The 23669-nt window shown below is 39.2% G+C and overlaps 1 protein-coding gene across 3 annotated transcripts in view; it reads right to left on the bottom strand.

Annotated features, from left to right (window-relative positions):
* pex11b (peroxisomal biogenesis factor 11 beta) overlaps positions 1–7610 on the bottom strand; it is a 155992-nt gene extending 148382 nt beyond the window's left edge. For 2 of the 3 annotated variants that reach the window (XR_007934277.1, XM_028795120.2), the window contains exon 1: positions 7373–7583. Coding sequence is in view for 1 of the 3 variants with exons in the window: in XM_028795120.2 (XP_028650953.2) it covers positions 7373–7428 (56 nt within the window). In the remaining 2 variants the exon portion in view is untranslated. Of the gene's footprint in view, positions 1–7372 lie in introns of all 3 variants that reach the window. The other variant, XM_028795121.2, reaches the window with a different exon arrangement.
* Between the last annotated feature and the right edge of the window lie 16059 nt (positions 7611–23669).

Here is a 23669-nt window from a genome sequence, read left to right as displayed (position 1 = left end):
AAGAGTTTCGGGCACGTTTTCCGCGAAATGCTCTTCTGTCTTTGATGCATGACGAAAGAGCGAGCAAACGAGCAAGAGAGACAGAGAGCGCGAGCGAACGAGCAAGAGAGACAGCGCGCATGAACGAGCAAGAGAGAGAGAGAAAGCGCAAGCGAACGAGCAAGAGAGAGAGAAAGCACAAGCGAACGAGCAAGAGAGAGAGAAAGCGCAAGCGAACGAGCGAGAGAGAGAGCGCGCACGTGAGTGAACGAGAGAGACAGCAAGCGAGAGAGCCCAAGCAGAAAAAGTAAACATTACAGAAAAAAAATTTCCTCGTGTATGACGCGCACCTGATTTTCTAATGCTAATTTTTGGGAAAAAATGTGCGCGTGGTACACAGGTAAATACGGTAGTATATTTAACTGAAAAGTGCTTTTAGATATTAATAGGTTAAGCACACACAAAATGTAACTAGTTTTAAGATTTCCACGACGGTAACAAATGCAGATATAGTTATCTTTCTTTTGTTACTGAAGTCATATACTCATTAATTCATGATATTAGGCTTTTTTAACAAAATGCAACAACATTTATTTATGCTCAGCACTGACATACACCTTTAAATGCACACATCGCTCTATGTCAAGACTCTCCACTTCACACCTCCAGCCACAGATCCCTGAATGCTTCAAGTCGACCACCATCATACCAGTGTCGAAGAAGTCATCAGTGACATGCCTGAATGACTACCGACCAGTTACACTCACGCCAATCATAATGAAGTGCTTTGAAACGTTAGTCATGTCACACATAAAGACTAATCTCCCTGCCTCCCTTGACCCTCTTCAGTTTGCATACCGCTCAAACAGGTCAACTGAGGATGCCATATGCTCTGCCCTTCACCTCTCCCTGACACATCTGGATAGAAGCTCATATACTGTATATCCCACTAAAATAAAATGTCTGGTTTGTTGTTTAGCCACTCCATTGTAGCTAAACTTGATATCATCATTTCTAGCACTGTTCATCCCACAGAGGCAGTTAAACAGGGTCATGTATCTTTTTGATATTACAGTTGCACAAAGAAGGCTGTGCAACCTATGTGGTGGGAAAAACATCACTGTCAAGAAAAATAAGGCAGACAGCCAGTAACATTCCTTGCTGCTTTACTCTATCTATCTGCTGTAAATCCTAAGCCAAATCACAGTAAACATGACTGGTTATGTGGGCTTTTTGAGGCATGTTATTAACAAGGACTATACAATCGACATCACAAAAAAATGTGTACATGAGCTTTCTGGCAGTGAATTGGAACTTTAATTACTTTAGTTTAGAGAATCACCATGTTTTCATTGTTTTGACTGTTGTCTATGCTACAGAGTCAAAGTGATTTATCCGGGTTTGCGACCCAGAAATGAAGACTTCCTTAAACTTCTCCCAGTCCAAAGTATTTGAACACTGGATGCGGTGATGCTTTATTTCAGGAATCAACATTCTAGGCACCCAACGTGCACTGTCTTTAATTGTTCAAAAATACCTAATTAAACTGACCCATGACTAATTTATATACTGCATGCTATTTTATGTGCCACACATCTTTGAATTTCCAATACAATTTGCTAGGCCGATGTCAATGTGGAATTTAGGTCATCTTTCAGAGATGTCTTGCCTTAAAAGAATTCTGTAAACCATCTTCCAAATGTGGCATATAAATGGTACCAATCTTGGTACAAGATGATTGGGCAAAGAAAGAATCTCCTAAGGAATACTGGTCTGTAGCATTACAAAATTAATAACAGAATACTTAACTTTGCAGTTTTAGGCATTCATGTTGACTTGCTTTTGAAATTAGACAAACCAACTGGCCACCACATTAGTCATGATACATGCTTTTAAATTAACAATATTCTACCCCTACCATCCAAAATCCACAAAGCGCAAGGGCATTTAATCAAATTTGTATTTACAGGCCAATCTCTCATTAAAACTGAAATTAGTCTTTTGTTTTCCCAAATCCTTCTATATGGGTTTAATTATATTATAGCTTACATGGGTCTGGTTTACTTCGCCCTTAAGGTTTTCTCAAAGCCATCTTATAATTTTACATCTGCATTTAAGAGTTCTGGGACCCCTTAAGAGGGCTGGCATACAAGATGGGTAAAATATACAGATGGTGTAGTATATCCTGAGAATGTAAATACAACATACAAATATGAAAGAGATGCAGAGCTTATGTTTTAGCTGCAACATAAAAACCTTTACTACAATCCTGGGAATTACATTGCAATAGTAGCAGAAAATATGCCGCATCCACACTAGTTTTAAAAAAAAAACTTGTAGCTTTACATTTGGCCAGATGATGTAATGTATTTTTTTCCCCACTTTTCTACTGCAAGGCCTTTCATTTATCCTATGCTTCGAGAGTCTCTTGCAAGGTATACTGTGAATAATCCTGGAACTTGTGGAATGCAGAGTTCAGTATACCTGCAGAACAGGTCACTGTCAGTCATGTATTCAGCCCCATCCATCTTCTGCCTACTAGTACAATATTAATAACATAAAATATTTCCACGGCAGTAACAATACATGCTGCATGTTGATTAGCACATTCAAATAAGAATACCACTGTATTCTGTACATGTTAACTATAATGACTCTATAAAACTATAACAATGTTACTGCAATGCAAAACCATCCAAATTTAAACACCTTTTTTGATTTTTTAAGAAACTAGGGGGCTCTGCCCACTGCTTGCTTAGCTCGCCCACCCCCAGGATTGGTTAACCGGATATACAATTTAAAGAGAATGTTATTTTCATGGAAATTGTTACATATGCATTATTTTCACTTTTACTTTAAAACTTTAGTAAAAACAATATTTGGAATTAACTTTTCTTCAATATCGCATTGAATTTTGATTCCGTTTTTTTGTACTTACATTGTGACAACGCAACGTATAACTGCCTGTGAGTGAATATCGTTCCTTTCTCTCTAATATATTAAATGACTTTTTTGAATGTTTGTCCATGCTCTTTCTTCTTCGATTAGTCATTGACGGGTCATCTAGAACATATAAAATTATTGTCCTGATAAAATTTATAAGAGCTGAGAGCGCAGGAAGTGTGTCTGCCAAAAGCATTTACACGACTAAGAGCCAAGAGTGCAGGAAGTATATCTGACAAAAGCATTCACGAGACTGAGGTTCGATGACCATGGTCTTGTTTGAAAATGGTTGTAAGTAGGGTGTGACTTGAAAGAATCTAATGGCAAACGTCACCTTCTCGCAGGACTTGCTTCCAAAGGTTGTAAGTATGGCGTGTCTTGAAAGAATCTTTTTTGGAATCTTATAATTCTCGCTGGCAACACAAATTAGACAATCTACAAGTCTCCAACTTAAAGTTTAAATCCAAACAATATATTCGATCTCTTTTCGCTGTTCCGTTATTTCACCGAGTAATAATTTCCATTTGTTTGCGCTAATGCGATCTATACTCTCCTTTTTTTAAGAGATTTGAATTTTCGTACTTCCATTATCTCTAACCTGCTCTGTAAGTGTACCGCACCAAAGTTTTTGAATTCTTTATGACATTCTACTTTGTCATTTACTCTTTGTCTTTTATTTCCGGCCCCGGGCATGGTTAAATCTCTTGGCACTGTTTTTATAATAGTGAGATAACAAAGTTTTTCCAACAATGGCTGCCCTTTTACTTCTTTCTTGAATGTGCTATTGACCCATTAGCTTTAGGTCCTGATTGGATCTATGAAGAAGTTATTTTCCTTTTACGAGAACATAAACACTGCATGAAACTGAGACCACTCCACTGTGACAATATCCCCTGCAGATGAAAACACTCATTCACTTGGGACAGACAGACTTGTCCAGAAAAAAAAGCATTGGTAATTTGGCTGTTTTGTCTCTGCATCAGTGCTAAAGGACTACTGTAGCGAGATTCACTTTTGTATAATTCCCCCTTGCTAATAACCTACCTCTATTTCTGAATCAGTATCAGTGAAGGTGTGTCGATGTCTCAAGCTCTCTTTCCCACATTTGCTCCTTGTGAAAGTTGCAGTAATTGAGTATATTATTATATCATGACAGCTAGTCCAATATGATGGAGAATTTGTGCTTTGATAGTTCCAATAGTTTGATCTGAAAACATGCCAGTGGGTGTAGTGGTGCAGCTATGAAACAATGTCCTGTTCTGCTGTATTTATCCGAGAATGTATATTAAGTGTGCATGCAAAACATTTATCATGCAGTCTGAATCTGTCCAATTTCACATATAGAGATGTCTATGTTGTGCACAGTTTTCACCTTTTACACCATTATGCAGAGAGCAAATAATAGTTTTTACCAAAGTGCAATCAGATTGCAATGTTATACCTCACTTCTAGCTTTTCGTAATGATTGTAGTTTGTATCATGAAATTTGATATTAATGAAATTTCGCCTCATGTCTACATCTACATAAAGAGAGATATCTGTTATAATAGTGGTGGGCATTTTCCAGTTTTACGTATCTTCATTTATTACTATTTACCATGGTGCCAGAGAGTGGCAACGTGTTGCAAATTGGTTGGACATGAGTAAGAATTTCAGTGCTCTCTGTATATGAAAAAGTAGTGCTACTTTGCTTTACATTTGCAAATATGTATAATTACTGGGACAGCAACAATGGCCATTTCAGTTGTGAAAAGATGCCTATAAGAGTAGTGATGTAAATGAACATTTTCATTTAATCAAGTGCAGTTTTAAATATTGGGAAATGCAGCATTGTTAATATTCTGATGTTTCAATGAGAGTTCTTGTGTGCGTGCAAAAGAGCTATTGTGTGTTTCTGGATATGGCAGAGGAGGGGCTAGCTTTCTGGAGATAATGGGAGCAATATAGATTTTGACCATGTCTTAACATCTACTAACTGAGTTATGTTGTTACTGTTGTTCCAAATAAAGTTGTTGGACTGTAAAAAGAAGACATGTCAAATCTGTGCTACAATTTGAACAGCTAGCATCCTGCATAAGAAAGAAGGGGACACACTCTTACATTGCCAAAGAGCCAGCATGTGTGTATTGTAGTAATTCACAGAATGCTTAGATGATAGCACGGTGCTTTATCCAAAGATCAAGGTTGAATTCCTGACCTAGTCACTGTCTATCCATATATTGGATCATCTCCCAAAGTATGCATGGATTTTCCTTGGGCACTCCAGTTACCTCCCACAAACAAAAGTTGTTCATGTTAGGTTTATAGGTCTATTTTGGGCCAGTTGAGCAAGTCCAGCAACAGACTGGCATTGCATCTAGGATTATCGCCTTTTTTTTGCCTTTGTTACATGTGTTGACAGCTACTCGGATGCTAGCACAATGGACACTATCTCACAGCTGCAGGGCACCAAGTTTGAATCCCTGGCCCAGACACTGCTCTGCTCTGCTCTGAAGAGTAGATGGTATGGCTATACAGATAATCCACTTGAACCTAAGCATATTTGGGCCTGGTCAGTATTTGGATGGGAGACCAACTAGTAAAATCTTGGGTTTCTGCTGGAAGTGGTTTTGTAGAGGCCATTAAGGGGGCGCTTACTCTGTAGTCTGTGCCAGGATCCCGGTGCGGCCAGGCAGCAAAAACTGGCATCATTCTTCAGATGAGACACAAAACCAAGATCCCCGGACATTTTATGAAAAGAGTAGGCCACTTCTCAATTTCATCAAAGCCCCACACGCCTTGGTCATTCTGGGCCCCTGATCATCCCCAGTTTCTAATTAGTTAACAATTTCTTCCATCCATTCTCCACCTAATTGCTAATGTGTGGTGAGCAGTGTGCTCAAGGATGTTGCATAATCCAGGTGGATGTACTACACATTGGTGATGGTTAAGGTGGTTCCCCACAGTCTATGTATGTCTATGTTTTGTGTAGGTTGGAAAAGTGCTATAAAATAGTAACTTAAAGACACACAACAGCTGAACAAACTTATCAAGAAAGCCTGCTCCATTACAGGGATAACCCTGGACACACTGGAAACTATTGTGAAAAACAGGATGTGGCAAAGGTAATTGCCATCATGAAAAATCCCCTCCCATTCTCTCTAGGAGGTGCTCTTTTTGATTTTTCATCCCTGCTCAGTATGCTAAGAGACAACTCTGGGTATATTTTCTACCCGCTGCCATCAATTCAATGGTTTCTCCAAGCATACTAGATACTAAATGCTTTTACTCTTTAAGTTCACCTTGCAATTTCTGCACAATATATATTTATCTATCCATTGATTGCTTGCATTATTTGTCCTAGTAATCTGTATGTTTGTTTTGTATACTTCTGTGGCCATTTGCATCTAAATTTCCTCAGGGGATTAATAAAGTTCAGATAATCTAATGATTTCTTTTTAAATTAAGTTTACACGTTCTCTTCAGGTCTGTGTATGTTTTCCTTTCATGTTCATGTTAGGCTAATTCATAATTTTAAACCATCCACAGAATGAGTGCATGTTCGGGTGTGGAGCTGCGTCTGGCTAGCATTCTCTTCTGGGTTGGTTCCTGTCTGGTGCCCACTGCTATCAAATTAGGAACTAGTTCTCTACGCCCCTGAAAATGATTGGCTGGATTTACCTCCGACTGTTTAGATATGATGCCAATTCTGTCTGAGCTGCAACAAAAATATATGAGATGTTTTCTGTAGCTAATGTGGATGCCTTCTCTCTTGCAACCTGCTACTTTACGCCACCTTACACTAGTTTTGCAAGACATTAGCATTTCATACAGTTAAGTTATATAGTGTAGCCCGTCAGTTTAAATCTGTATTCTTAATAGTGTCTCTGTGTTCTAATTATTACAGTTGAACCGGGGTTGTCAATATTGCCACAGGATTACGAGCTGTTAGCTGCCAGACGTCAATACACGTATTTGTTTGCACACTCATGCTTCATTTTTTTTAACCACGAAGTCGTAATTTGAAGCTATTTACGTTTTTTAAACAACCAACGTATGACAATCTCGGTTTCTCTGGACAAAGAGTCCAGTTAAATAGGTTGCTGGAATATAAAAATAATAATAATCTGCAACTACCACGCCTCATCTGAAGGGATCTGCGCGAGGAGCACATGATCGTTCCGTGTCTACAAGTATATTATAAATATAAAAATGTATTACGCTAAGCTGACAATTCGCGAAGTCTGTGTATTCACACGGGCCCAATTAAACTACTTTCCTTAATCCAAATCAAACACGCGTTGGACCTATCATTTGACACTGCACGAGGATATTTTTTTTCTAAGTTTTTAATTTAAACCTAAAAGCACGTATATGCACACAGCCCAGTATGAACTTTTGTATTGTTCCATTAAAAAAAAAATCACATTATCTCAGCCAACATCCCGAACTGCACACGCACATCCTTCACCTGAATATCCGCTCCTTAGCCTGACTCTGGGCGCTGAAGCGAACCCATGCATCCATGGCTTCGGATATTGCAGGGCGACTTTACACTTTCGACACTGTGGCCTTTGAAGCCTCGGTTCCGATTTCCTGCGGCAGCTACAAAAACAAACCCTAGCTTCCGCACGCTTGTTGTAGATGCTTGTCACTGTTCTTATTACGAATCCACACGTGGGTGGTGAGAAACGGAGGCCTGCGGAGGACAAACAAAGCGAAGGATGACGCGGCTAAGCTAACCACGTATGACGCGTTTTAACTTCATGAAAGAAGAAGAAGAAGATCGGGTGCAGTAAAAGCTATTCTTACATTCTTATTGTTGCTCTAGCATGCCTGCAACTTTGAACAGTGTTTTCATATTTTAAAAGAGACGTGCGCGGAGATAAAAAAAAAAAAGTAAATTAGATCCTTTATTCTTAGTTTATAGTTCGGTGAGGTGTATGCTTCAGAATCCATACTCTTTACTATCACAGTGAAATAACGCTTAAGCAGGACCCATACTGTTTTGCATCTGTACCCAAAGAATAATCAAGATGCTGTTGTAACTGTAGGCCTGTTTTGTACACTGTGTTAAAAGTTTTACTTAAGAGGTACGGAGGGCTATATCCTGACCACTTTGGAGCATTTAAAAGAAATGGTGGGGTTTAAAAAGGTGGTGTTAACCAGTGTTACCACTTTAACTTTTAGGAAAAGCATCCACCATATAACCAGATAAACGCAGAAAAATATAGACATGTTTAATAAGGTATACAAGGAGGTTTCTAATTACGTACAACAGCAGCATATGTCTGCCAAATAAATCTAAGGGTCAAAAAAGTATGTCATATTACTGATAAGTAGGAAATGTCAAATTCAAGCTTTGGAGCAGAACATTAAACAGGACTCGTCCTCACTAAGATCAAAAGTTTAACTTTAAATTTTCCTGTTTGTACTTTTACAGTTTCTCACAACATTGTTTATGGCACCATCCTTCTTTAATGTCCTCAGTGATAGATTTGGGTGGTTTCCAAGTGTAACAGTTGATAGTTAATGTCCTCTTTTGGTATCAGCAAATGACTGACTGACATTAAGGTATGTCCACTATGTAGGATGTGACGTCAAGGCACATGTCACCCAATTACATTCACCAAGTTAATTTGGTTATGCACATACTAGTAATTACATTTTAGTGATGCTCATAGTTGATGTTTTTATTAATATGTACAAAACAATACATTTATGTACATGTGTTTCAAGAATTGTGCTAAAAGAAATACATGATTGTGATGAAAAAACATAGACTCAGGAGACAAAAACATAGATGGGAACAGAAAAACATAGATCTAGGTGGAAAAACATAGGGGTGGTAACACTGGTGTTAACCCTTGCATATCAGTCAGATGCTGCTGCTACTAGCCCACCAGAAGACATTGCCTTACCATTAGACACTGGCCGACACTGAGGAAATGTTAAAAAAACTGGAGGACTGAAGTGACATCTGAGCTGTCACCCCCAATTTGTATAAATTTGTAGAAATAACATAAATAAGCAAGTTGGATTTTCCTTTCTGTCTATAGAACATATACTTACGCTTTTGTTAGGTCAGATTATCTCGGGGCACAACGTGAGCTACCACAGCTATGCTGATGACACACAGCTGTATTTATCAATAGCACCTGATGACCCCGATTCCCTTGATTCACTAACACAATGTCTTATTGTATTTCTGAATGAATGAATAGTAATTTTCTCAAGCTAAATAAAGAGAAAACTGAAATTTTAGTGATTGGCAATAATGGATACAATGAGGTTATTAGAAATAAACTTGATGCATGAGGATTCAAAGTCAAGACGGAGGTAAAAAACTTAGGGGTAACTGTTGACTGTAACCTGAATTTTAAATCGCATATTAATCTGATCACTAGGACAGCATTTTTTCACTTAAGAAACATAGCAAAAGTTAGACCTCTTATATCATTGAAAGATGCTGAGAAATTAGTTCACGCTTTTGTTTTCAGTCGACTAGATTACTGTAACACACTCCTCTCAGGACTACCCAAAAAAGACATAAATCGTTTGCAACTAGTGCAGAATGCAGCTGCTAGAATCCTAACTAGGAAAAGAAAATCCGAGCACATTTCTCCAGTTTTGATGTCACTACACTGGTTACCTGTGTCATTCAGAATTGACTTTAAAATTCTGCTGATGGTTTATAAAGCCTTAAATAATCTCGCTCCATCTTATATGTCGGAATGTGTGACACGCTATATTCCAAATTGTAACCTTAGATCCTCAAATGAGTGTCTGCTTAGAATTCCAAGAGCAAAACTTAAAAGAAGTGGTAAGGCGGCCTTCTGCTGTTATGCACCTAAAATCTGGAATAGCCTGCCAATAGGAATTTGCCAGGCTAATACAGTGGAGCACTATAAAAAACTGCTGAAAACACATTAATTTAACATGGCCTTCTCATAACTTCATTTTAATTTAATCCTGATACTCTGTATATTCAATTCATTATAATAACTATTCATGGTGGCTCTAAAATCCGTACTAACTCCTACTCTCTCTTCTGTTTCTTTTCCCGTTTTTTTGTGGTGGCGACCTGCGCCACCACCACCTAATCAAAGCATCATGATGTTCCTACATTGATGGATTAAAAACCAGAAGTCTGCATGACCATCATCATCATCAAGTCCTTCCAGTGGGAACCCTAAATACAAAGAGGACAGTTTCATTTATGTTAGGTAGAATGCCCAGAGGGGGCTGGGCTGTCTCATGGTCTGGAACCCCTACAGACTTTATTTTTTTCTCTCCAGCCGTCTGGAGTTTTTTTTTTTTTTTTTTTTCTGTCCCCCCTGGCCATCGGACCTTTCTCTTACTCTATGTTAATTATTGTTGTCTTATTTTAATTCTTACTTTGTCTTTTATTTTTATTTTCTTCATCATGTAGAGCACTTTGAGCTACATTATTTGTATGAAAATGTGCTATATAAATAAATGTTGTTGTTGTTATCTGTGGTAGGAGGAGTAGATGTTAGCTCCACCAATAGAAGAATTTTGAAGTGCCTACTTGCCAGGAGTGTTGCACAACAGATATGTTGTAAAGGGTCTGGACCGAAGAAACCCTTTAAGGACACTCCGTTGTGCAAACCAGGGACAGGTGATTAACACAGACACCTCCAGTGCAGTTATACAAAAACACTTATCTTCTCAATAAACATTACTTGTAAACAACAATGCCAGAGAACTTGCTTTATCATAAATTCTGCCTATATAACCCTACTGTGGGTCTAACAAACTATTATACAAAAGTTTTTTCAAATGGGCATGGATAAGCATTTGAAATGATGTAACGGAAAGACAAAATATGTTATATTTGCAGATTCAGCACTGTACTAGTAGGGTGTTGTACTGTGTTAGTCATTAAACATGCAATGAGAAGTCAAGCAAAATGACACCTTTTATTGGATAACTAAAAATATTTCCTTTTTAGGCAGCTTAGGCCCCTTCTTCAGGCAAGATGTAATTACAAATGTATAAGGCATGTTATAAACTGCAACTAAAAGATTCAGTTATTCAAAAACTAAGTGGCTGAACTGTTATTCATATCAGTCTCTGCCCTGGACAAAGGTGTAAATTAGAGTTTAACTGACATCTTGGCAGTGGCCCATTTCAGACCACAAGGTGCCATATCAATGCCCAAGTCCAAAAAGCTATAATCCAACAAATGACAACTGTGATCGACAAAATAACACACCTATGAGCAGGCAGTAGCTTTGTATCTGTAATCTGACTTCAGTCCAATCATGAGAGGTTACATATTCCCTCAAAAACTAGCTTCACACCTCACACGAAGAACTCTGCTCTCATTCTCCAAAAACAACCTGTTGTACTCTCTGAAAGGGCTCTTCTCTGAAACCTAAAAGCTGATGAACCATTCCCTCCTTTGGGAGCTGAAAGCTCACAATCTCTCAGCACCTAAACTCTTTTGCAAGGAAAAGTAATGCTTTTCCCACTGAATTTGAAGAGAACATATCAGAAATCTTAAAAAAGAATCTGTGAAAAGCACAGAATACTGTGTACTCCAGCACAAGAAGAATCCTCCACTTGAACCCAGAGCAACAACAACAATTCCACACAACATTATCCTTAAAGACTTGGTATCGTAAAACTGTTTATCTGTGCCAAGATAAACTAGAACTCTAAATAGCAAATAAACAGCCAGCCTCTTCTGTGTTATATGTTTGATTGTTCCGTCTGTAAATAAATAGTCATCATTATTCTATAAGCCTTGTGTTTATCAATAAGTTGTATTATTTTATTTATTAAAATGAGTCTGCTTCTATTACTTTGACATACAGTAAGTCTAACGACAGAGACCACCTCCTACAACAGAGAAAGTTAAGGTAAACGAAATAGGAGCCTTACCAAACTGTTTATTTAATTACCAGCATTGCTGAAGGCAAAACTGACAATTAATTAGCCAAGTCTTGCTGACCATCAGAATAGATTGCCATTCTGACACCAGAGTGACAGACTCTACACTTCTTTCAGGTAAGCCTGGTTGTTGAAGTTAAATATCAGGCCTACCACAGCTGTATCATCAGCAAACTTGACAATGATATTACAGTTACGTGTATCTATGCAGTCATATGTACAGAGGAAGTACAGCAGAGGACTCAGAACACAGCCCTGTGGAGAGTCTGCATTGAGAGTGAGGAATGAAGAATTGTAGCCATCCACTCAAATAACCTGGGGTCTGCCTGGCAAGAAGTTAAAAACTAAGCAGCAAAATGAATTTTTCAGATGCAGGTTGCTGAGTTTGGTGATGAGTGGTTTATTGTATTAAATGTTGAACTATACCTGTAAACAGCATTCACACATAATTCACTCTCCTGTTGTCATGGTGGACCAGTACCTTTTTGTAAGATCAAGGTGATAGCATGAAAGGGTGAGCATTGTCAGATTTTGCAATTCTGAATGAAAATTCAATAAACAATCTTGGACACTCACACTTGTCCAATTTAGAAGGCCCAATTAATCTATCACAAACATTTTTGGGATGTGAAAGGAAAACCAGAGTATCCATTGAAAAGTCCAAAGTAATTTGAGGAAACTCCATGAAGATGGCCACCACCTTGAAAAATATAGGTAAAGGCTCAGATAACCTATGACCCAGTAGTTAACAAGATTCTGAAAATTAATGGATGAGTCATGAACTTTAGATTCCTCTGAACAGGAAGATGGATGTGAGTTATATTTTAAGTGATCAGAATAGATCATACTGAAGATAATATCACAGCTATATTTGTATTGAAGATAATATCAAAGATAGTATCAGAGTTTTATTTATGAAACCATCATTCCTGAACTAACCACAAATCATGAAATCAAAAATAATCTTTTATCATTGGTGATCTGACTATGTATGCTTTAATGTAATTTACATAAAAACATGTCCCAAAGGCACCATATTTGTTTAGCACCTCCAAGAATGCCTTCTTTGTTTGATTATAATAAAAGAAATATAGTAAGTACGACGCTATTGTTATTTCCGACCATGCCCCTCTGATCTTGGAGCTAAAATCATTGTGCCCCACATACTCATCTCGCAGATGGCGTCTTAACCCACTTCTATTAGCAGACGAGAACTGTACAGAATTTATATCAAAACAAATCAGTTTCTTCCTAGAGACAAATACATCCTCAGAGGTCTCTGCAGGAATACTCTGGGAAACTCTAAAGGCCTTCTTAAGAGAACAGATTATTTCATATCTTTCCCATAGAAATAAATTAGAAACCAAGAAGGTATCAGAGCTAACAGCGAAATTACTAGAATAGATCAAAAACATGCCAGGTGTCCAAGTGAGGCTCTTCATAGGAAAAGGCAGGTTCTGCATTCAGAGCTCAACCTCTTAACAAACAAAGAAACTGAACAACTCATTTAAATCAAGACATCATTATTATGAACACGGAGAGAAAGCTAATAAGCTCTTAGCTCAACAAGTCCACAAGCAAGAAGTTCACAATGCTATCCCAGCAATCACCAACACGGACGAAGATAAAATCATTGACCATAAAAATATAATGCATATAGATATAGTCTGGCTCACCTCGACGCACAGCTTGGACTCTGGAACCAATCTCCTTGAGAGGAGCTGGACTCTGTACCACTCTGGAGTTGCCCCCAGTGAGAGGCGCCGAGCGGGTGTGGGTATACTTATTGCCCCCCGACTTGGAGCCTGTACATTGGGGTTTACCCCGGTGAACGAGAGGGTAGCCTCCCTCCGCCTTCGGGTGGGGGGACGGGTCCTAACTGTTGTTTGTACGTATGCACCAAACAGCAGTTCGGAGTACCCATCCTTTTTGGAGTCCCTGGAGGGGGTGCTAGATGGCATACCTTCTGGGGATTCCCTCGTACTGCTTGGGGACTTCAATGCTCACGTGGGCAATGACAGTGAGACCTGGAAGGGCGTGATTGGGAGGAATGGCCCCCCCCCCGATCTGAACCCGAGTGGTGTTTTGTTACTGGACTTCTGTGCTCGTCACGGATTGTCCATAACAAACACCATATTCAAGCATAGGGGTGTTCATATGTTGCCTTGGCACCAGGACACCCTAGGCCTCAGTTCGATGATCGACTTTGTGGTCGTGTCGTCGGGCTTGCAGCCACATGTCTTGGACACTCGGGTGGAGAGAGGGCCGGAGCTGTCAACTGATCACCACCTGGTGATGAGTTGGCTTCGATGGTGGGGGAGGATGCCGGTCAGGCCTGGTAGGCCCAAACGTGTTGTGAGGGTCTGCTGGGAACGTCTGGCAGAGCCCCCTGTCAGAAGTAGCTTCAACTCCCACCTCCGGCAGTACTTCGACCATGTCCTGAGGGAGGTGGGGGACATTGAGTCCGAATGGGCCATGTTCCGTGCCTCTATTGTTGAGGCGGCTGACCAGAGCTGTGGCCATAAGGTGGTCGGTGCCTGCTGTGGCGGCAATCCCCGAACCCGTTGGTGGACACCAGCTGTGAGGGATGCTGTCAAGCTGAAGAAGGAGTCCTACCGGTCCCTTTTGTCCTGTGGGACTCTGGAGGCAGCTAATAGGTACCGGCAGGCCAAGCGGAATGCAGCTTCGGTGGTTGCTGAGGCAAAAACTCGGGCATGGGAGGAGTTTGGGGAGGCCATGGAGAACGACTTTCGGACGGCTTTGAGGAGATTTTGGTCCACTGTCCAGCATCTCAGGAGAGGAAGCAGTGCAGTGTCAACACTGTATATGGTGGGGATGGTGCGCTGCTGACCTCGGCGTTGTGGGTCGGTGGGGGGAGTACTTCGAAGACCTCCTCAATCCCACTAACAGGCCTTCCAATAAGGAAGCAGAGCCTGGGGACTCGGAGGTGGGCTCCCCCATCTCTGGGACTGAGGTCACCGAGGTGGTCAAAAAACTCCTTGGTGGCAGGGCCCCGGGGGTGGATGAGATACGCCCGGAGTTCCTCAAGGCTCTGGATGTTGTAGGGCTGTCTTGGTTGACACGTCTCTGCAACATCGCATGGACATCAGGGACAGTGCCTCTGGATTGGCAGACCGGGGTGGTGGTCCCCCTCTTTAAGAAGGGGGACCGGAGGGTGTGTTCCAACTACAGAGGGATCACACTCCTCAGCCTCCCTGGAAAAGTCTATTTGGGGGTTCTGGAGAGGAGGGTCCGTCGGATAGTTGAACCTCGGATTCAGGAGGAACAATGTGGTTTTTGTCCTGGTCGCGGAACAGTGGACCAGCTCTACACCCATAGCAGAGTCCTGGAGGGTGCATGGGAGTTCGCCCAACCAGTCTATATGTGTTTTGTGGACTTGGAAAAGGCGTTTGACCGTGTCCCTTGGGGAATCCTGTGGGGGGAGCTCCAGGAGTATGGACAACCGGTGTCAGAGCTTGGTCCGCATTGCCGGTAGTAAGTCAAACCCGTTTCCAGTGAGAGTTGGACTCTGCCAGGGCCGCCCTTTGTCACCGATTCTGTTCATAACTTTTATAGACAGAATTTCTAGGCGCAGCCAGGGTGTTGAGGGGGTCTGGTTTGGTGGACTCAGGATTGGGTCACTGCTTTTTGCAGATGATGTTGTCCTGTTTGCTTCATCAGGCCATGATCTTCAGCTCTCTCTGGATCGGTTTGCAGCTGAGTGTGAAGTGGCTGGGATGGGAATCAGCACCTCCAAATCCGACCATGGTCCTCAGCCGGAAAAGGGTGGAGTGCCCTCTTAGGGTTGGGAGCGAGATCCTGCCTAAAGTGGAGGAGTTCAAGTATCTTGGGGTCTTGTTCACGAGTGAGGGAAGAATGGAGCGTGAGATCGACAGGCGGATCGGTGCAGCGTCTGCAGTGATGCGGGCTCTGCATTGGTCTGTCGTGGTGAAAAAGGAGCTGAGCCGTAAGGCAAAGCTCTCAATTTACCAGTCGATCTATGTTCCTACCCTCACCTATGGTCATGAGCTATGTGTAGTGACCGAAAGAACGAGATTGCGAATACAAGCGGCTGAAATGAGTTTCCTCCGCAGGGTGTTTGGGCTCTCCCTTAAAGATAGGGTGAGAAGCTCAGTCATCCGGGAGGGGCTCAGAGTAGAGCAGCTGCTCCTCCGCATCAAGAGGAATCAGATGAGGTGGCTCGGGCATCTGATCAGGATGCCTCCTGGACGCCTCCCTGGTGAGGTGTTCCGGGCACGTCCAGCCGGGAGGAGGCCCCGGGGAAGACCCAGGACACGCTGGAGGGACTATGTCTCCCGGCTGGCTTGGGAACGCCTCGGGATTCTCCCGGAAGAGTTAGAAGAAGTGGCCAGGGAGAGAGAAGTCTGGGCATCTCTGCTCAAGCTGCTGCCCCCACGACCCGACCTCGGATAAGCGGAAGAGGATGGATGGATGGATCTTAAAGCACTGAGGAAGTAGATTCTCTTCCCATTTCTTTTTCTTCTCCATTTATCTTTATATGCCTATTAAACTCATCAATTTATTTATTTTTACTAGCTTTAAGTTTTACTTAAAAACTTGGGGACTGATTTGTTTTAAATCTTATTTTTTGTAAAAATTGACTATTTGTATGGAATGATGACAATAAAATTAATAAAATTTAAAAAAAAGAAATATAAAATGCATATTAAATCAGCCCATAAAATCTGCTATGAACTTAAGAGTTGCCATATACAAAAGTCTCAAAAAAAAATCCCAAAAATGCCCACTAGAGGAAAGAATACCATCAAACCCAGACAAGTTAGAAAAGAGGGCAACAATGAATCTTTATAAATAAACAGACTTATTTTAGTAAAAGCCCAAAAGCACAAACACACAGAGGGCAATGCCTTCAAAAATAGTCAATCGAAAGCAAACACAGTCCCAATATGAATTTGCAAAGGGGAAGTGAAAAAAACAGAGCCACAGGGTCAACAATCCAATAAATCATAACTGCCAAAAAAGAGCAAAAAATACTAGAGACACTCTATGGCACCACCTCTTGGGACACCACCTACAAAACACAAAAAACATAACAGAGTATACATTGGCATGAAGAAGCTAAATAATCAATATTACTAACATAAAATGTTAACACAATGAACATAAAAACAGCATATGAACCCTTGCCAGGGAGGAACCATAGCTTAAATATAACAAAATCTGTATTTATGACAAGCAGAATGGGAAGCACATTTTTTGTAGCCTCAACAGAGTGGTGTTAACTGAAATGGATGTTATTGTTATAGTTTATGTTTTAAAAAATATTCATGTTAGTCCAAGATAAATGCTATGTACACATTGGATCAAACTAAGTCCTGAATCGACATGAATGGTCTTTCACACAAGCTTTAAAACAAATTAAAGGCTCAATTTGTAAATGTAGCTCTTTACAAAAATGCATTATTTTATCAATTATAATGTGTGCCTGCTGTATCAGATGCTTTTGTTCATCTTCTATGTATCAAATTTTGCTTTCTTGAACCAACTGTCTACTTATAGTTACATACAGTGGTATATCTAATTATTCTTCTCCTCAGGTATCTGATAAATGCTGTTATTATATGAGTCTGATGTAAGGACACCTCATAGGTATTTCTTATCCTTGCTTTGTGATATGAGGTTTAGCTGAATGTATTACAATGTACTTGCATTAAGGACACAATTAATGTCTTCCCAGAGATATTGTCATTCTTGCTACTTTTGCCATTACTCCTCCTCTATTTAGTGACTATCCATAATTGCCATCAGTATTGATTCTTTGTGCATTGAACTGGTCAAGTGGGACATGACAGTGTGTTGTAGCAGTTAAGGACTTTAAACCCTGAGGTTATGAGTTCAAATCCCACTTCTGACACTTTGTAACCATAAGCAAGTCACTTCACCTGCCTGTGCTTCACATTCATACAGTGATTTACTTTTTATTTTGCTTTAACTAATCCATATGTATGGGCGGCACGGTGGCGCAGTGGGTAGCGCTGCTGCCTCGCAGTTGGGAGACCTGGGGACCTGGGTTCGCTTCCTGGGTCCTCCCTGCGTGGAGTTTGCATGTTCTCCCCGTGTCTGCGTGGGTTTCCTCCGGGCGCTCCGGTTTCCTCCCACAGTCCAAAGACATGCAGGTTAGGTGGATTGGCGATTCTAAATTGGCCCTAGTGTGTGCTTGGTGTGTGGGTGTGTTTGTGTGTGTCCTGCGGTGGGTTGGCACCCTGCCCGGGATTGCTTCCTGCCTTGTGCCCTGTGTTGGCTGGGATTGGCTCCAGCAGACCCCCGTGACTCTGTGTTCGGATTCAGCGGGTTGGAAAATGGATGGATGGATGGATAATCCATATGTTAGCCTGAAAACCAAAGAAATGTGCTGAATTGAAAATATAAGGAGAATAATCTCTGCTGCTTTAAAAAATAAAAATGTCATAACTATTGACATACAGCATACATTCACCTGCAGCTTCACTTATTAGAGAGCTTTGCAGTTTGGAGGTGCTCACGGGATGTTCTGTACACTGCAGAAATACAATTATCAAGTGTACTGTAGGATTGTTTGCAGTCCATTGCAAGGCACCCAGTTCAGCAGTTTTTTTAGCATATTTAGACAAGTTAAGAAAAATCAGAATATTATTGTAAACTATGAAAGCAAAACTTATAAACATAGACATTAAATAGAACATACTGGCAAACTCATTAGTAGTAATGAGCTTTAAATAGTACATGGTTTAGAAAATCGATAAGTGAATGTACTGTATACCATTTGGACAGTCATAGGATTCCATAGTTCTGCCACCTGAGTAAAATCTGAAATGATTTTACTTTTTTTTTTTTTTGCCTTGTGTGTGTCCTGGGAGTGTATAGGAATGTTTTAAGGAAACACTGTAGTGTTAGCACACCTTACAGATGGTGCCATATACTGCATATTGTTGAGCACAATGACCCCTGCAAATAGTCCATGACTATTTGTTGCTGCTGTTGGAAAATTGGATTATATTTTAAATCACTATCTCTATGAAACAAGACAGGCTACAATAGGTAGGTTCAAAGCCATCTTGACATTCAGAATATTGAGATTAAATAATTGTTTAAAGTCAAATTCAAATGCGATTGGGCCCGAGGAAAGCAGCATGCACTTGCTGTTCTGTCATTATAAAAAGCAAAGCCAAAACCCTTGGTGTCTTAATTTGTGCTTGTATAAAAGATATTAACGTTTTGTGTGATCTTAAACTGCAAGGTCACAGATGAAAAGTAAGGTAACATGTTCAGTAAAAAATGTAATCTTAACATTACTTACGAGCATTAAATTACCATATTCTAGCCCAGAAGCCTCTGTTCTTGGAAACAATATAAATTCTAACAAGTTCACAACAGAACGTGGAACTGTGGCAGATATGTCCACTCTCGCTATTGCTTTTTGGAATTGATATCATCAAGAGTCAGAGAAAAAAAGGGAATTATAAGGGAAGGAACTGAATATAAAGTCACTGCATGCTGCTCATATGGGATTCCTCATCATGGATCTGAACTCATGTCAGTCGTGGTAAAATTACTTGATGATTTTACAGGATCTTTGATGTTAAAATTTATTTGAATAAAAACACATTTTACATGCTTTCCAGTCCAGCTAAACAGGTCTATTTTTATTGTCTCAGAGTCACAAGGAAATTTAAAGGTCTGTTCAAATTTAATTTGGGCAGCAGTCAGAATCATCAAACAAGATGTTAATAAGCAGAATTAATATTGTCAAAGTGAATATCCTTCCAAAGCATCAATTTCTCTTCCAAATTATCCTTATATATTAAAACATTCATTTTAAAAAGTTACATTCTGTTGTACTGTAATTAATTTGGAGCACATAAACAATGAGCATGGAATGATCTGCTGAATTTCAAATTTTCATATGCATTGAGACTATGGAGAAAACCAGAAGGTAACAGCAACTGCACCTGGATGGCTAGACTTAGAATGGAAATCATCCTTAAACTCCTCCCTATTTGCTATTCTTTTTCCCTAGACAATAGCAGTTTAATGTGAAATCCTAGCACATTCTTTTATGTGTGAAGGTATTACAACATTTATCTTGTTGCTTGTATTATTATTCTTGTATAGTTTATAAAGGACAAGAAAGAGGGCTGAACTAAAAACAAAAATAAGCATTTTCACTAAATGATTAGAGGAACAAACAAGACAGTTGGTATACCTTTAAATGAACAGCAGACTTTGCAGAAACCAAAGACATGGAAGGCTTGAGAGGCTGGCAATATGGAGAGAACAAAACTGGCATTTCTTTTTTGTTAATTAATAACTGTAGAGTCAAACAGGAAACTAGGCAAATAAATGTGATTATCACAAAAATTGAACAGTTTATTTATTAAAAGTCATGTTCAACTAATACTGTATGTTGATGGAACTCTGGCAATATTCACTGTGGAAATATGCAACACTATACAAAAGTCAGGAGTCAGATACTTTTTTACAGCACTTTGTGTTGACTGTAAATATCTGTTCTGAAGCTGCTAGTTCTCATAAATATTTATTTTTTATTATTAGACTTCATTAAAGTCATATAAAATAAATGGCACAGTAGTGCAGACTTAGCACTGCTACCCTACAGCTCTTGCTGTAGAATAAGGTCCCAAACCAATAATATCCAAAGCCAGGAAATCACACAGAGCCTAAAAGCCTCCTGGATCCAGTTTTAGACTTTTATTAAAAGATAATCACAGCCATGTGTAGTCCGTGGGGTGAGCCGCTATTCCTGGGCTCGAAGACATTTTTTTACATAGCTTAACACAGATAGTGCTTATGCTAATGGACAATACTTAATGGCACTTTGCCACCTTTGTCTTCTAATCTTTATGGAATTTTTAGATAATATATAATAACCTTTTACAATTTATTATAAGTATACAGTATCTATCTATCTATCTATCTATCTATCTATCTATCTATCTATCTATCTATCTATCTATCTATACTGTATAAAAAGATTAGTTAAATCATGCAATATTTTCATGCAACGCTCATTTTTCTTCAAAACCGTACGTCACATAATATACATCCATATATAATTTTTTTCATCTTCATTAGGAGAATACAACAATGATACTCTCATGTCAATACAACTAATTACAATGTGAATACATAAAAAAATACATTATATACATCTGCTCCACTAAAACTTGTATGTTAGTAGTCAACAAGTCACACAGGTGGTGCAATGGTAGTGTGTAACAAAAAATTCCACTGTTCACTGATAGTGAGCAAATCAAGCCATCAAAGGAGGGTTGGGCCATCATAGGTGACCAGAGGGCACACACCTTGCATGTATATATATATATATATATATATATATATATATATATATATATATATATATATATATATATATATATAAGCTATAATAGAATAAATTATTAAACAAAAGGAAAAGGATCAAGTGTAACTCAAGTGTTACCTAAATGCAACTTAAAGCAGAAAGCACAAGAGGCCTGTGATTCATCTAACATAATTATCCAAGGTTAGAATGGGGTAAATAAGAATTGAATGCCCCTCCAAAAAGCAGGGTGCTGGTAAAGCCCGTACACGTAATGGTAAATTCCACACACCTCTTCCATGAAACGATGCTAAGATCAATAGGACACTCCACAAAACACCCCTCTTAATGAAGCGGTGTTCAGAATAATGGGAGAATCAACATAAGTCAACAATTACTGGTGACATTAATTGATTGGGGGAGATAATAAAGTTCTGCACTTTAAGAGTCAGATGATGAGATGTATTAGATGAGGTATTGGTAATTAGAAAATGTAAAAAAGCAGATGACTTGCTTAATTAATTGCTCAATCCACGGATTGAGAAATTTGTGCGTAACTCTGTGCAAATAAAAAAATATTCTGTATTCTCACCTGAGCTCCCTGATTGTTTCTTTGATGATGGAGGAATGTTTTTCCCACACCACCTTCAGTCAAGCCCATTCCTCATTAGGTTATGTCCATCTATGCCCATTATTCATTATGCTAATGGTTAACACCCTTTGGCATTTTGATTACAGATTACAGTTACATCACAAAACAAAGACAAGTAGCCATTAACTAATTTCATTGCTGAATAACATTGTATCCATATGTGTATTTTATAGTGGTGCTGACTCTCAGAAAAAAAATTAACAAAACAATAAGGGTTTCTAAAACAGTCTGATCAATGAGACATTGTTTAATAAGTCAGACAGTCAGACTTCAAAAATGGCAAAACTGCCTGAATAAGGCACACAGATTACTTATTAACATAGTAAGTACAGGTACTTATCCTACACATTGCTATCAGAGGAACACATTTTTAAACATTACAACTGTTTTATCATATTTATACATAGCAAAGTTTAGCATTAGATTCTTAATTGTGTCATAAAACTAATTACAAACGATAGGTTTGTAAGTGCTACCAAAATAATTGGAAATTGTTTCTGTAAAGTATCAGTTTCTCTTCAAGCTATACTTAGAAGAGTTTGCTGTGTGCACTATATAAACAAAAGAAAATGTAAGCCCACTTTTGACATGCCTAATAAACATAATAAAATAATAATGGAAGAAACTCAATATCAACATAGCCAGAAGCCACAAAATAAGCTAAACATAAAATAAAAATAATTAAATAAAAGCCAACCAGTTACTTGGTGAACACCTCTTCAAATTTCTTTTCTCCACGCCATTGTCTTAACTGGTGCATTAAGTTCAGCACAGTTTCACTGTGAAGGAGCTTGTGACTGATATCTAAAAAAGCAAGACGCTGAACTCATATCAAAAACAGTGGTTGAAAATCCTGGCTAAAACATTAGCCTGTGCTCTTGGGATTTTTGGACTGCAGTTGTGTTGTCCAATTTGTTGCATACTTGGGATTCTCAAAACTCTTGGGAAGATAATATTGTGGAACTACAGACAGACAGGTGAGGCTGCTGGCAATTTCTGTAGCCAGGGTTACAGTTATTGTTGCAGTCTGGCCATCCTATGTTTCAGTAACACACATTGTAACATTATTGGGCAGTCTGTGGAAGAAACAAAGTACTCCCATCAAACGTCTGAGGTGTTCTAAGCTGAATGTCATGTTTTCAGAAAAGAACACACCAAACACACAGAGACTCCATTGAAGGATTATAATCAAAATGGTACTGGTAGAATACCCACTGAAGTCAAGAAGGTATGTGGAAATAGTCTGCTCTCAATTCAAATTAAAGCACCAGAAAGCCCCATCTTCAATTCCTGGACATACCACATTTTATTGGATTGGTGCAATATTAACATGCCAAAACCAAAGAAGGAGGTTTGGATTGAAACTATTTTAAAAAACTAAAGTAATGTTTTAAGTCTGTCACAAAATCGAGAAACCTAAATATCCAGATGATTTTTCTGTTGTCTATTTTTGTCAAGATATAGAAGTAATAGGTTCAAATTCCACATAAACTTGCAATTTAATAATTTTACCTCCTCCATCTGTGGATTTTTAACACTCTCCAAATTGTGAGATGAAGAAGATGTAGAATCTATGCCAATAACAACAAGTGCAATGGAGTTATGCTAACTGCATGGAACAAGAAGCCAATGCAATGCACACAAATACAGGCTTCATTTTAGGTCAGTTTAGAGATGTCAGTCAGCTTAATGAAGTCAGTGACTATAAAATAAATCTTTGGTCATATGTCTGTTATCTCATAAGCACACAACAAGTGATTGCTATTAAAAACTATTAGGCGATGGATCACTGTAGTAAATTTCCAGATTATTGTTTTTAAAAATCTCCGTCATTATCTAAATCTATAATAATAAAAG

This window comes from Erpetoichthys calabaricus, chromosome 2 (assembly GCF_900747795.2).
Source record: "Erpetoichthys calabaricus chromosome 2, fErpCal1.3, whole genome shotgun sequence".
Classification (NCBI taxonomy): Eukaryota; Metazoa; Chordata; class Cladistia; order Polypteriformes; family Polypteridae; genus Erpetoichthys; species Erpetoichthys calabaricus.
This window is presented reverse-complemented; position numbering and strand designations above follow the sequence as displayed.